The sequence below is a fragment of the Nipponia nippon genome, unplaced genomic scaffold (genome assembly GCF_047370975.1).
Source record: "Nipponia nippon isolate SJK-2023a ecotype South Korea unplaced genomic scaffold, ASM4737097v1 scaffold_32, whole genome shotgun sequence".
In the NCBI taxonomy this organism is placed as follows: domain Eukaryota; kingdom Metazoa; phylum Chordata; class Aves; order Pelecaniformes; family Threskiornithidae; genus Nipponia; species Nipponia nippon.
In genome coordinates this window covers 5,430,465-5,444,611 of record NW_028262350.1, presented here as the reverse complement: position 1 = coordinate 5,444,611, position 14,147 = coordinate 5,430,465, and the positions used below count along the sequence as shown (strand labels likewise).

The 14,147-nt window shown below is 46.0% G+C and overlaps 1 protein-coding gene across 10 annotated transcripts in view; it reads left to right on the top strand.

The window, feature by feature from the left end:
- The window catches only part of GPATCH8 (G-patch domain containing 8), a 57,837-nt gene that overhangs the window by 24,870 nt on the left and 18,820 nt on the right, over positions 1-14,147 (top strand). For 8 of the 10 annotated variants that reach the window (XR_015707559.1, XR_015707557.1, XR_015707558.1 and 5 more), the window contains 2 exons: positions 12,246-12,313; positions 12,788-12,874. Coding sequence is in view for 6 of the 10 variants with exons in the window: in XM_087770447.1 (XP_087626573.1) it covers positions 12,246-12,313; positions 12,788-12,874 (155 nt within the window). In the remaining 4 variants the exon portion in view is untranslated. Of the gene's footprint in view, positions 1-10,101; positions 10,147-11,972; positions 11,993-12,245; positions 12,314-12,787; positions 12,875-14,147 lie in introns of those variants that run through there. The other 2 variants (XM_087770443.1, XM_087770446.1) reach the window with 2 other exon arrangements.

The window sequence follows — 14,147 nt, the reverse complement described above, 5'->3', positions numbered from 1 at the left end:
TTCTTTCTGTTCCCCAGCAGTCCATTTGTCAGGGATTTAGCACATCTCCTTGAGACACCGTAGTGCTAGTTGAACCAACGCGCCTGCTCCTCATGTTGTCTTGAGCCTAAAGTCTTCCCATCACACTAAATCCCGTGATTTAAACTGAGCCAATGCTGCCTGGTTCACGTGGGTGGCTTTAGCCGGTCCCCTGGCCAGTAGTTCCTGCTCTGCAGAGGTCCGGGCCGGGGTGAAAGCACACAGCCATGTTAAGCTGAGAAAAACTGAAGGTAGTGCTTCCTATCAGTTGCTCCTTAGGACCTGCCTGTGTCTACAGCGTCTGCCCGTGACACTAGGAGGGAGGCACGCGGTATTTGCAGCAGGCGTGATGCTCTGTGCCCAGGCAGCTTCTGTAGAAGCCTCCTGGAGTGCGTGAAACTCAAGCGTGCCCCGAGTTCCTCCGAGTAACTTCCTCATGTTCCCATGCCCTTAGTCTGAAGACCTGGGAGCTTGTAATTGGACTTCCATGGCCCTACAGTGAGCCCGTTAGAGAGATAAGTATTTCTGTGCTGTGGAGGACTGTTGAGAGGTAACGAGGTCTCTGAACTCTGGGAATGCATATTAATCTCTTGGACTAAGGCACTCTAACTTCTCAGACAGGACTGCGTTGGTGATTAATGCTTCTTGCTTCTTCTAACATGGTTCCATTTGAAATCCTCTGGTTAATGCATGGCACTCTTACAGTCCTCTCGTGCTGATGCCAAAGCTCTGGACGGGGTTGTAGTTGTCACCTCTTGGGCTTCTGCTTTGGCATGGCGCTCACGGGATGTGTAATTTGGTCTGTTTTCTCTTTTGGGTGCCCTGTATTGCTCTGTGCGTCACCGATGTGGAAACATGGAGACTTGAAAGAAGCTAAACTCCTCTCCCAGCCGGATTCAAAAGCACAGCCCCGAGGGGCCCTGTGCCGCGTGGTGTCGCAGGCGCTGACCTGACGCAGCAGATGACTGTACGGTCTTGAGTTTGGGGCGAGGGGGTGGTGTCACCGTGTCCTGAGGACAAGAGCGCCAGGCTGCCCGCAGGGCTGAGCAGGCGTTTGCGTTGGGATACTTGTCCGGGTTTAGATTTTCCCACTGTGTGTTTCGAAGTGTTGAATCTGTACCATATCTCGTACATATTATTGAAGCTCTGGTGATTTGAACTGTCTGGAAGCTACAGACAAATCGTGGGAATGGGCTGTGAGGGTTTTCCTGCGTTTTAAAAATAGCCTGTCTAGTTTAACCCAGGTGGGTGCTGAAACCTTCCTGATGTAGGCTTTGGAGAGCGTGCAGGAGTTGTATAGTGCCTGTCACCTTCTGGAAGGAAAGCGGCGCTCTGTCCATCTGACAGACAGACAAACAGCCTCTCCGGCCGAGGTGCTGGGGAGGCAGGGGATGCAGAGGCATTCTACTTGACGTAAAGACATCATGGACACTTGCTCCCTCTTCATTAGGAGCAGCTAGAGCCTGTGCCCGTTGCCTGTGGCATTGACGATGATCCTGTTGGGAGTGTTTAATTCATTATCCAGTGACCTTTTTACAGGAATCTGAGATTGTCCCAAAATCCAAATATAAACTGCCAGGAAGGAAACATTTGCATTCAATTTTAATCTTATTCTAGGAGTTTGAAGAGTGAAGTCACTTGATGTGCACTGAGAATGGAAGAGCAGAACAAAAAGGTTCTTCCATGCTCCCTTCTTGCTCAGAAAAGACCAGGAGAGATTTTTAAAGAGATGTAAGAATAGCAAATGCAGAGCATCTCTGCTGTTAACTCTACTTGCTTCGTGCTGTGGTCGAGCCTAAAATCTTAAACAGCCTGCGGTTAAGGGGTACGGCAGAAGTAGAACCGCTTCAAGTAGTCTTTAGCTGTGCATATGGCATCAAACCTCCTGCAGGAGGCCTTTGCAGCAAACCTTCAAAAACCTAAATTTTGGTTTACATATATAGAATTGATACTGCATTCATCTTTTGTCCATGCAGTTGACTTTAATTTAAAAGGAAATCAATGAGTTCCATGTGCTTATTTTTGTTACGTAGCTTTTAATTCTAGATGTTCATCTGAACTGGGGCTCCCTCTCTTGTTTTGGTGAATCTAAAAGTTATGCTACCTTATACTTGCCGGTCATAAATGCTTATTTCTTCTAGTAAGGTCGTTATGTTGTTCAACAAGAACTTCACGCCGCAGGACGGTACCGTTGTGATGGCTTCCTTCGTGTTAACTACCCACTGTGGCTATAAACCAGCGGTGAGAGTGCTGAGCCGTTTCTCTGGATGGTAGCTGGAATAGCCTAAAACTCAGACTTGCCAGTTGCTGGTGGTAAAAATCTGCTGTCGTAGTACAAAAGTCCCCAGCAGATTGGCTCATTCTCTGCAGAATTTCAGCAGCAGAGTGGTTTTGCACCTACTGGGGCTGCTGCCTTGCGGTGTAACTCTTGTCGGCCGTCATAGCTGGCGGAAGAGCTTGAGCCACTTGGGTAAGAAAGCGAGTAACCCGTGTCCTTCTTGACATAGCTGTATCCTAACTGTAACACATCTGCGTCTTCTGGTTTATTTTAGATACGTATTGAGTGGAGTATCGGACAGGGACAGTGCTGTCGTCTCTGACCATGCAAGTGCTAGAATACTGGTTTGGAGAAGCTCGTAATGAATTCAGCAGAGTCATTCCTCTGCTCATCTCTTCTCCTGATGTTTTTCACATTTTTTTCCACAAACAACTTGTGCTATATTTGGAAATGATGTTTTGACTTGCGAACAGCCAATGAATATGAAAAAGCAGAGAAGGGGGGGTTGCCAGTTGACAGGGAACTTTTTAAATCTGCAAAGTATGGCTTGGGGAACCGCTTTTCTGTAGAGATTGCGATGGTTGTGCTCTAGCAAATGGGAAAATGGTGATTGTAGACTGTTTTCTCTTTGGGGAGGAACACGTGTGATTGATAATCTAGAAATCTGTGGTCTACTGAAAAAATAAAACTAGCAAAAGATGTGGTTAAAACCACTGTCTTTCCTTCCTGTGAAGTCCTGTGCTAAACAGACTGAGGATTGTGAATCAATCAGAGGAGTTACATCAGAGTCAGACGGGGAACGAGAGGGCTGAGTGAAATCTTGCATTCAAATATTCTAATGATTTCTCTTGGAATAAGTATTTCACATTAAGTTAGGGTATTATTATGAAAAGCGTTGAGAGATTGACATGCAGAAGTGGTATAATTTTAATCATACATTTGAAAATATTTTTATAAGCTCTTCACGTTTTCCCTGTGTTTTCAATTTTTTGACAAGTCTTGTTAAAAAAAAAAACACCAACAACTTGTCCTGAAAACTTCTGTTTTCTCTTTTGGACTTGTGTGTTTAATACGAGGTAATAGTACTCTAGAGGTATAGGTGCAAGATGAAAACCAGTAGTTTAATCTCATTTAATTAGACTGGGGAAAACTGAACAGAGTAGGTGAATGCTATCCTTAGGAAAGACAAAGGCTATTAACTTGCTTTGCCAGAAAACACAGGAATACGTGGCTTCCTTCGCTGCGCTCGGGGAACAGCGTGTAGGACGCAGCGAAACGACCTAGCGCTGCAGACTGGCTGACATTTCGATGCGGCGCTCTCGACTCAGTCATCCGGCTCGTTTGAGGAGTCGCAGCCAAAGAACGAGATGGCTCCCTGGGACGAGGTCAGGACTAGAGGGTGTGTGTGGTGGGGAGTATCTGATCCCTCTGGACACGGTGGACTTGACAGCTAAAAGCCGCAGGCGGGCTTTAAGGGGTCGTTCATGCCCCCACCTCTGATACCGCTGAGCCCATTTGCCGCCATCCTCCTGTCCTTGCGGCTCTCCCGCTGCTTCCCTGTCGCAGCAGGGGCTGCGGAGGGGAGGAGGGCGGGCAGCTCCGAAGGGATGGTTTGCCGCGCGTGGAGGCGGTGTGGAGAGCGGAGGCAGGTCGGTCAGGAAGGTTAGTCTGATGTTTGCCGGTCGTACGGGAGGGATGCTCAGGAAGGACCGACCCGCTTTGGTGGGCAGGTAGATCTCATACCTAGGGTCGCCCCGTGAGTGGGTACTGGGCAATAACTAACTATTCAACGTGCTTTTTCAGATTTGCCTTTTGAAAGTCCTCTCGTACGGAAATGTGTTTGACTGCAGCCTTGGGACTTTAAAAATTGCTCCAACACCTGTACAGAAAGCCATCGAGTTTCCCTGTACCACCAGCTATCTCCCTTCACACACAGCGTGCAGCGTGTGATTAATTTGATACGTTTAAAAGCATTGATTTAATTCACCTTCCCACAGTATTCCCAAGACTGGGATTATCCTGGTCTTTTGTGGTATCTCTGAGAAGCGAATCAGAATCTAGCGTTTTGCTATGGTGACGGGCAGCATGTTTTTGTCACGGTATAGCTACTCCTAAGTATTTATGTTGTCGAATCAAGTAGTTTAGATAATACGGAGTTTTCATGTAGACCTGGAATTGAGCCTTGAACCTTCATGTGAGTTTGCCCCTCAGTTGCCTGTAGGGGACTGGGGCGGCCCTTTCATCGCTGGGTTATTGTTGTGATGGGAACGTTACTCGGTGTGAAACGGAGTTAAGTTTCAAGGTGGAGGGCAGTGCTTTGTGGGATACTGTTTCCCACTAGTCCTTGGGTTATCCCGGTTTTTCAGGAACCAGAAGCAGCAGGTGGCTGTGTTCCGAACAGGGAGGTCCCTTTGCGGGCAGTTAGTTGCAGCAGCAGTAGCTTTACCTGTAGCCTTCGGTCCAAAAGAAATGCCTTCTCTCCCCTGATTCCTATTCCTCTTTAGTAATAACTTCCTTTTCGTTTGCTTATGTTTTTAGCGAAGTTTTGGCATCCTTTCAGCACGACTGTTTTGAAAGGCTGGTGGACTCTTGTTGGAGAGCAGCAATGGCAGTGCGGTGCTGCCGTGGGGGAGGCAGGCTGCCCGCAGCCAGCGCCGCGGCCAGCGTCACGGGGGCTCTCGGCAGCGCCGTGTAAAGCTGCCAGCCCCTTCCCGCACGCTGCTTCTCTTCCGCTCAGGCTAAAAACGAGAAACCCTTTGCAAATTGTCAAGACGGTGCTGTTCCTGTTGATCAAGGTGTGCTGCAGGCTCACAGTATAAATTGTACTGGTGACACATAGACAGCAGCAGTTACAAGTGTGCATAACAGAACTTTGATTTTATTTTTATCCTTTCATGAGCATGCAAATTGTCTAACAAGGTAGCAAAGTCAGGTATATCAAATTTGTTAGAAAATGCTAGAATTCAGTTCCTCCATCTAACTGTATTTTTGTTGCATGGTTTTCAATTAAAAAAAAAAAAGGCACAAGTGGGTTTCTGCTCTGACTTGCAAATTCTGTGGTGATAAATATAGTCATCACTCCCCCCCTTCAGTTATACTACGATGCAGTTCTTATTTGGCATGTTCTTCACTAAATCTGTTCAGACAAGCTCTTGTTTTCCCTCTTGGTATAAAGGCCGAGTAGAGCGAAAGAACAGAACCGTCTGAAAGAAACGCTAGAAGACGTGCGGAGAGGAGAGCCTGCAGGTGAAGAAGTGATCCTGTGGCGAAGGCAGGAAATATCCCTTCTCCGGCAGCCTCTGTGCTAATTCTCATTTCTGAGATCAAGCTCAGCAAGAGTCACTATTCCAAGACTGTGTCAGGTGGCCGCGGCTGATGCACACCATGTTTTCTGGATGCCGGTTTCGTTAGACGTGTGGGGAGTAGTAAGCAGAGCTTTGACCGCTCGAGCAACTGAGATCAGTTGCAAATGTGATCGCTTGGCAGCTGCAGCTTGGAGAAATAAGCTCAGAGTTTGAATTCCAGAGGTCTTGAATCCTGGCTCTGTCACCAGTTTGCCAAATGGTTTACAGCTAATATATTAATATATTTTTTCCATTTGTTAAATCCTCTGATCTCACAAAGGCAGACAGACTGGATGTTTGTCAGGCCTTGAGAGCATGGAACAATGAGCATCTGAGCAAAACACCATGAGGACATGAGGAATGTTATATTTCTTTCTGGGTTTTGAAGCTTTGTAATAAATAGAAGAAAATATGGTAGAGAAAGATAAAAATGTTTAACAGTGCCTTTATTCATTAAGTATGGAATGATTTGGCAGTCTTACCCAAGAAATAGATGTGAACACAATCTTATCATCTTGTATCTTAACATGTCCTCACGGGAACCTGAATTCTGGCATAGACTAATGTTTCCACGCTTGTGTTTGCATCATAAATCATTACAATAGTTTTAAGACTAATATTTTCATGTGAAGTTAGCTTGGAAAAACGTGGATAATGTGGCTTTGAAAGCTTGCTGTCATCACACCGATCTTCATTACCGTGTCGAAATCCACAAGACCACAGACCTCGAGGAAGGTTTACTTCATGCCTCCGTCTCCTTTGGGGGAAGCAGTCGCCCCCTTCTTTGCTTTCGAATGTGCAAGATCCTTCCTTCGATGACGGGTGATAAGTTTGTGGGTTACTTGAGTGTGCGTAGTCAATCATTCTTTCAGTGACACACGTTCATTGTGGCAGAGATGTCCTTCCCTTGGCTTAGTATCAGGCTTTATTGCCCTTTGTGTTCATATAATGTTAACGCAGTTTTATTAAACTGTGGAAGAAGCGTGCGTGGGAAGCAAGTGGTTGTGGCCGTGCCCAGCCTGCCCTCGCTCTTGCAGCGTAGCCTTAAATCAGACAGGGCTCTTTAGCCCTCTCCACTTACCGAGATGAAGTAAGGCAGCGACTCTTATCTCTGATTTCTCTTCTAGATCAACCGAGATTTATGTTCTTGCTCTTACATCTTCCACGTTGTTCTTTAATACCGATCATCATTTGGGTTAGGGATGTTTTTTGACCCAGACTCCACTGCGTGTCTTCCCCTGCAGAAGTTCAGGGAGCTTTGCTCGGTTTTCTGCAAGTGTCACCCTCGGTTTGTGTGTCTAAGAAGTTTTGAGCTCCTGTTTGAAGTTTTCCATGTGACTGGGGTGTTTGCAACTTGCCTTTTGCTTGTCATTTCTCTCCTGCTTAGTAAGGATTAAATTCACGGTGCAGTTTTTGTGTACTTGCAAAGCAGTTTCTCCTCACTGGGACTTGATGCTTGTTGCTGAGGATGACAGACGTTTCAGACTTCGTTTGAATCTCTTGATTGTTTGCGACCCCTTCCAGAAATCTGACATAAACAGGATGAGCTTGCAAATCTACTTCCCAAAGGAGACCAGGATAAAAGGTTGCTCTTGTTTGTTTGTTTACTTCTTGCAGCAGCCAGAACAAGCTTGATAATGTAGCTTCATTTTTAGCCAGCAAGGAGCACCACACAGCATGCCAAGGCTTGTTCACCAGTAAAAATTACTGGATTTCCTCACCTCTCCCCTTTTGATGTACCGAATGAGGAGTCTGAAGTTTCAACGCGACAGCTGCTGGGCTATCGAAACGTGCGATAGACCCAGGGAAGTTTTGAGAGCTTGCAAAATCCTCATCTTTGAAAATGAAACTCATCCACGACCGCGGTGACTCCTCCCTCTCTCACCTCTGCGCAGAGACAGTGCAGTTGGATGGCGATCACGTCCTGTACCTGCGTGATAGCGCGGGGGGCGTTGGTACCTGGCTCCAGGCGCTCCTTGACCTTTCACAGCCCGCAGGGGGGTTTGTACCGCCGGTGCTGACCAAACCGATCCACCTTATCCACCAGAGCAAATCCAGCGATGTGATCGCCTTCACACGGCCGTGTTTCTAATCGCTGCGGCAGCCCCTTTCCAAGAGCAATTAAAACCTCCTGGAAGGTTGTCTCTTACCGTGGTTTTGTTTTCAGTTGTAGCATAAAGACAGTGAATAAGTAAAAATCTGTGCTCAACGAAATCCCTTCCCGTCGTTTGTATCCTCCTGAGACACTCGGTTAATGAAATTCTCGTCTGATGAAGAGTGTGATATCAATCAGTCCTCTAGGATTATATCCCACAAAGCTCGTACCTGGGAGGAATTTCTATTAACATGTCAACATAGTGAGCAGGGTTAAGGCTGTTGTTACCTCTCTGGTGCTTACATGCTATGCATAAGTGATACACTGTTGATTGAATTACGTTACCCTGTAATTTTGGGGGTACATCTTTTTTTCCAATGGGAGCATCCTTTCCTTTCTCTGCCGTTAGACCTTCAGAAAGGTCTTACATCTATTGCAGGGCATGATATTGCTGGAGGGAGGAGTTCTGCAAATTATTGATGAAAACTGTTTTCTGTTTTGGCTGTTTGAAAAAAAAAAAAAGCTAAAATGTGCAGTAGTGTTGACAACGCCAGCGTTTCTAGACAGGCTCAGATGGCAGGTCCATCTGGTGCAGCGTCCTGTTCCGACGAGCAGAGCAGCATCTACCCGCCGCGTCCAGAGACGGAGCACGCTCCCTGCAGCTGGCAACCGCCACACGATAATCCTCCGCGTGCAGCGCGACGCGGCGGCTGACGCTGAAGCCCTGACGCGTTCGGATTAACTCTTTTCCCAAGATTTGTTATAGCACTGCTGGCAAAGCGTTTGCTCATGCCCAATAACTTTGCGCAATTAAAAAGGAATCAGTTTGGAGCAGCCTGCCTGGCGAGGTGCTGCCTGCGGTCTGCCTGCCGCTGCCAGATCTCTGGGCAGGCGCGGGGCTCTAGGAAGGGGGGCGTATTTGGGGGTGAGCGGTTTTTCATAAGCTGGGATAAAGGTTTCCCTATTTCTTTGGGAAGAGGAAAGCAAAGCAAGTATATCTGGTCAGTTTTGAAATCTCATTATTTCCTTAATTCAGAAATTAAATTACAAACTTAATTTACTTTGAGATTGGATTTTCTAAGGTGCGCCTCTTGTGTAAGCTGTTTGTTTTTCCCATCCTGCTGGAGGTTTATGCTTTATCCTCTCCGCAGAGGTTTTCCCCTTGCGTGGAAGTGTTTTATGCGATAACCCTCTCTGCTTTGGGGTTTGTAGCCCGTGTAATGTGACCAGTCTGGAAAGGAAAGAGTTTGTGACCTGGTTCAGAAAGAAAATACGCTTTCCGGGGTGTTGGGGGACGGGGCACGGACACAGCTTTGTGTGTTCTGCATGATTTACCGTACGGGGCGGTTAGTTGTCGATGTGGTGGTGCTGGCAACCCTGCACAGTGGCATGAAGCGTGGGAATTCTTGCCCTTTCTTGAAAGCTCAGTTTTTCCCGTCCGAGTCTGCCCGCGTACCCGCAAAGGGTCAGCAGGAAGCCTGGGAGTCCCACAGTGTCCGAGAACCATGTTTACATGCTGGTAAAGATCCCATTGGCATGCACAGTAGCTCAGGCATAAATTCTCATGAGGAAGTTCTTTAAAAGGAGAACTTAAAGAGCTTAACCTAAAAAGTCCCATTTTCCCCTTTGGCTGTTCTCCATCTTCCGCCCAGCCCTCTTGGCAGCCAGCAGGGTGAGAGCTGGCCCTTTGGCAACACAGAGCCCCTTCCTTTCCCTCGGCCGTAGCGGCTTTCCGAGGACACGGAGCGAGGCTCCCGCGGCCCCAGTGGCCCGGCGCTTTGCCCGGCAGCGTGTCCCGCTGCCCCGGCCGGAGCCGCGGTGGCGGGGATGGGCCCTGCTGCCCGTGGCCGCGTTACGTGCTCGGAGCGCTCGGGCTTGGTGCGGGGCGGCTGGATGCCACGCTGGCCGGCTGCCGTGGTATTTCATTCGTAATGAAATAATGGTTAAAGTTAAAACAAAGGCATCGCTTTTTGCGTTGCATATTCTCCTCTTACCTGAAAACAGAGCTCCTTTTGGCACAAAATATTTGTAATTGCCTTAAGATCCTGATTTGTTGCCTTTCTAAACTGCCTGCTTAAATGTGCCCCAGTGCCGCTTTTAAATTGGGCCGTCACCAGGAGCTCAACCTCTTCCAATGCCCAGAAATTTCAGGTTGCGAGCGCAGCTCTGAAAACAAATAACAACTGCTCAAAATCTACCCGCTCCCTGGTTCCACAGGGCGAAGCATGGTGATGGGGTGGAGGGGTAAGGAAGAAGCCCCATATTATTATTATTTTTTTTTTAACCCATCCTACCTGCCTACTACAAACGGCCTATTTTCTGCCCCTAATGGTTTCTGCCTAACAAATGGTGTTTCTTTTTTACAGCGTTATGATCCTGGACTTGTTGTGGTGATGGTAAACTTAGCAGTGGTAATTTTTTATTTTCAGACTGAATTACTCCTTTTGTCATCAGTGCACCAATATGTTAGGCTTACTTTCTCTGTTGTAGCCATCATCCTTCTGCTTGGTCTTTCATTTTCCTTTCCTTTCCTTTCTTTATGCACACTTGTCTGATCCTTGTTCATTAAAGGGTATTGCTAAGAAGGGATGTTTCTGTTTGTGTTAGAACTGCCAAAATCAGTTTAAACATAAATTTCTAATACTGTCCAAACTTGATTTTTTTTTTCCCCAACACGATGGGCACTAGCACTTGCTACTGCAATTTCCAAATAGATTTAAAAAAAAACCAAACCCAAAACCAAACCAAAAAACTTTGACTGCCTTAGAAGGCAAAAGTACTGATGCATTGTTTGTACGCAGGGGTTTACCAGGGCAATGAGGCTGCGATGAATGATCTCGATTGCTGGAGAAATACAATTAAAAAAGAAAAAAACCAAACAAAACAAAAAGAAAAAAGCTTGAAAAAAAATTCGTACCAATTGTTGGCACTTGCTGCCAGCCATTCCATTTGGGTTCGCCGCTTACCAGTAAATCCCTGGCTGAGACGTTATGAAAGTGATATTGCACTTAGGAAGTCATTTTTATAACCTGTCTTTAATTTGGTCCTTTTGCTAAAAATTGCAGTCACTGCTTACTTTATTATACCATTGGGCGTAAGAGAAACACTTTCAAATAGAGAACACTTAAAATACCCAAACGAAAGCTCGATTCAAAATATTATTTTGGATCAGCGTGATAACTGTTTTTGGACTCAGTGGATATATGCCCATCAAATTTATGGGCGTATACACAAAACCATAAAGTGATTAATTAAGCGGACTTGTTTCTGAAAGCAAAACACATGCCTCTGTACTTTAAGAGTTAAAAAGAGACAGGTCTGACCAGCGTGGGCTCCCTTTGAGGACTCCGTGGAGTCCGAGATCTGCGGGCTGTCGTTTTGCAGGAGTCGGAGAAAGCTGCTATTGGAGAGGAGAGAAGGCGATGCCTACACAGGTTTTCTGAGGCAGTTTTAAAGACTTTAACCTTTTGCGCATGTGGATGGCAATGGAATATTTCCGGCATGATTAAAACCTGTAGATCTTTTAGCCCAAAGGTATAATATATGTGTATGTGTGTATAACAAAACAGTTGTTTACGCCAAACCAAGAGCAATAATAAGGGAAGTAAACATTCTGTTTTTTTACTCAAGGTATGCACCAGATAAGGTAAGTACTTTTTCAGTGGGCTTACATCACAACGAACAGCGCGAGTTGTGATGTAAAAATAAAAATAATAATAATTTAAAACAAAAGCTGTGGTAGTAAAGTGCTTGTCTGCCCCATTTTGCTTTGTTTGGCTGGTTATGAGTGGATTAAAGATATGTTTAAAAAAAAAAAAAAAATCTCCAGCATAGTTTGATTAGTTCAAAGTCAATTTTCTTCGCAACTAGTCCTTTTCACAGCTTACAGATGACGGAGCGAGTGCTAGAGCATCTCTCCGCGGGGGCCGGGGAAGCAGGTGCTCGGCCACCTGGCCTGGACCGGGCGGGCGTTTGGGTGAAAGGAGCTTGGCTTCTGCGCCACGCTTCTCCGTCAGCTTTCCGTACTCTTGGGAAGGGCCAAAAGTGGGCGGGAGGGAGGCTTCCACATCTACAGGAAAGTGCTAATCAATTTTTAATGCGGTAGAGCAGTAAAATGTATTTAATAGCTTTTTCACTTGCATCAGAAGATGAGGAGAATGTATTGCCTGATGTGGAAGCGTTGAGGAGAAGGCTGATCTCTCAAGTCCTGTTGACAGCCCTGCCCTAGGACTTGTCACGGTTGAACATTAACCACGAGTATGTTTTACGTGACCAGTTAATGTTCAGAAAATACCATTTATCGGTACTCAGGGTGCATTTAACTGTAACCGGTTTGGAGCTGAGAAGCAGGTTTGGCTGTAAGCTGTGAGAATGGCTTGTGTTTGGTTCACTGTAGCTTTCTGGTCTCTGCACTCCAAGGCAAGATCTCTAACCACCCAAACCCAATGTGTAAAGCGAGCTGTGGCGACGGACCGGCCGCTGACCGCCTCTGTGTGTGTTCCTGTTACAGGGAGGACGGATCCCATCCCTATCGTCGTCAAGTACGATGTCATGGGCATGGGGCGGATGGAAATGGAGGTAAGCTCGCCCGGCTCTGGCTCCTGCCCTGCACCCTGTCACTCCTTGCACGGCTCCCGGGGAGTTGATAGGGAAGAAATTTAACAGTGAAAATTTGCGCATCAAAGGTAAAGAAAAACTGGCTCTTAAATCTACACAGTAAGAAAACACTTCTCAAAATGCCTGCTCTGTTTACCCCGGGTACCCGAGCTCTGAGGTCTGAATGCTATCTGAAATTCACTTCTGCAAAGCTGAGGCTGCTGCCAGCAGTGGACGGGCCTGCCGCGAGCCTCCGTCTCGGAAGGATTAATGAACCATTTTGCATGTGGGTTACACTGTGGGATGACAAAAGAGGGAAAGCGAAGTACAGTATGCGAAGATTCTGTTTCAGACCTCATCTTTTTAAAATTACATGTTCTGGCAGTCTCAGTAGTGCGAAGTATTTATGGGACAAATTGTATCTCTTTTTTTTTTTTTTTTTTCTTTTTTAAAAAGCTTGACTACGCCGAAGATGCCACTGAGCGGAGGCGTGTACTGGAGGTGGAGAAAGAAGACACCGAGGAGCTGAGGCAGAAGTACAAGGTACTGAAACGGGGGCATTAGCATCAAAGTTCCCGTGGGCTGAATGGGAGGGGAGATGTTCTGATAGGACAGAGCTCTTCTCGTTAGGCTGCGGTAATGTTAGGAGGAATTAAGTATTCTTGGGTTTTGTCATTGTTGAGATTATTTATGTTTTAATGAACTGGTTATTCACTTCCTGGAATTAACCTTGATGATTTTTTAGCTGCTTAAGAGCTACAGGATAGCAGCAGGCCTTTCTCTGCGTGCTTTGCTCCTGTTCTGGAAAGAACAGTCCTAGGGTAAGCAGAACGTTTCCTTCCCTAGACCCAGGGCTGCCAAATTTTTCTAGTGAACCTGCCACGTTGTCAGCACAAAATCTGCAGATGCAACTGTTAGATGGGCAGTTATCAGCTGGAAGTGGCGTAGATCTGCTGTTGTTACTGAGCAAGCAGTAAGTAGTGCATTATCATATTGTTGCATAAATCCTGCTTTCTTTGGAATGGTAGGACGTGGCTCCAGTTTTGAGAAATCGATGGGCTGTATCTCTTTGGAAGAATTTCTCAGGCAGCGTTAAAAAAAAACCAAACCATATATTCTGTATTTCCACAGGGTTTAGAAAACCTGTGGGGGTTTTTGTAAGCGAAAGACTTATCTTTTTAATGATAAAAATGGGCCATCGTGTTGGCATTGAGCATGACATGTTGGAGCATGCTTGGATTAGCTGTAACCGAGTTCTCTGTGGAGACATGGTCTTTGCTAGTCCTTTAATCCACTCTCCCGCTTACCAGCCTGTGAAGTACATCAAGTCTTAGGAAAGCCTGCTTGTTTAATTGTCCTGAGATTTGAGAAGTACCGGGGTTGAAGAAGAGCCCTACACACCAGAATAAAGCGCCAGTTTTGCATAAATTTTAATTCTTGGAGGAATAATGGAAAAGTAGTTTCAATTCCATTAAAGTTAAACATAACCACAGCAAATCTAAAATTCCATTTCACCGGTTCAACAGTTAATACTGCAGGCAGTTTATTCAGCTACAAAAATTTATAGCCTCCTTTCCTGATTTTTTTTTTTCCTTCTTAAGTTGAGACCTTGACTTGCTTGGCAAGTGAATTGCTGGTATATTTGTTCATTTAAAAATAAAAGCCATTGTAATTACTTTTAAAGCTAATTATTAGTTTGGAGCTGAAGGCAGTTAATGATCTCTTCTGGCACACTTTAAAGTACAAGTGTGCTCTTAAATGGGCTTAGGCAGCCGCTGCCGAACAGTTCCTCTACGTCCAGGTGCACGTTCTCCTT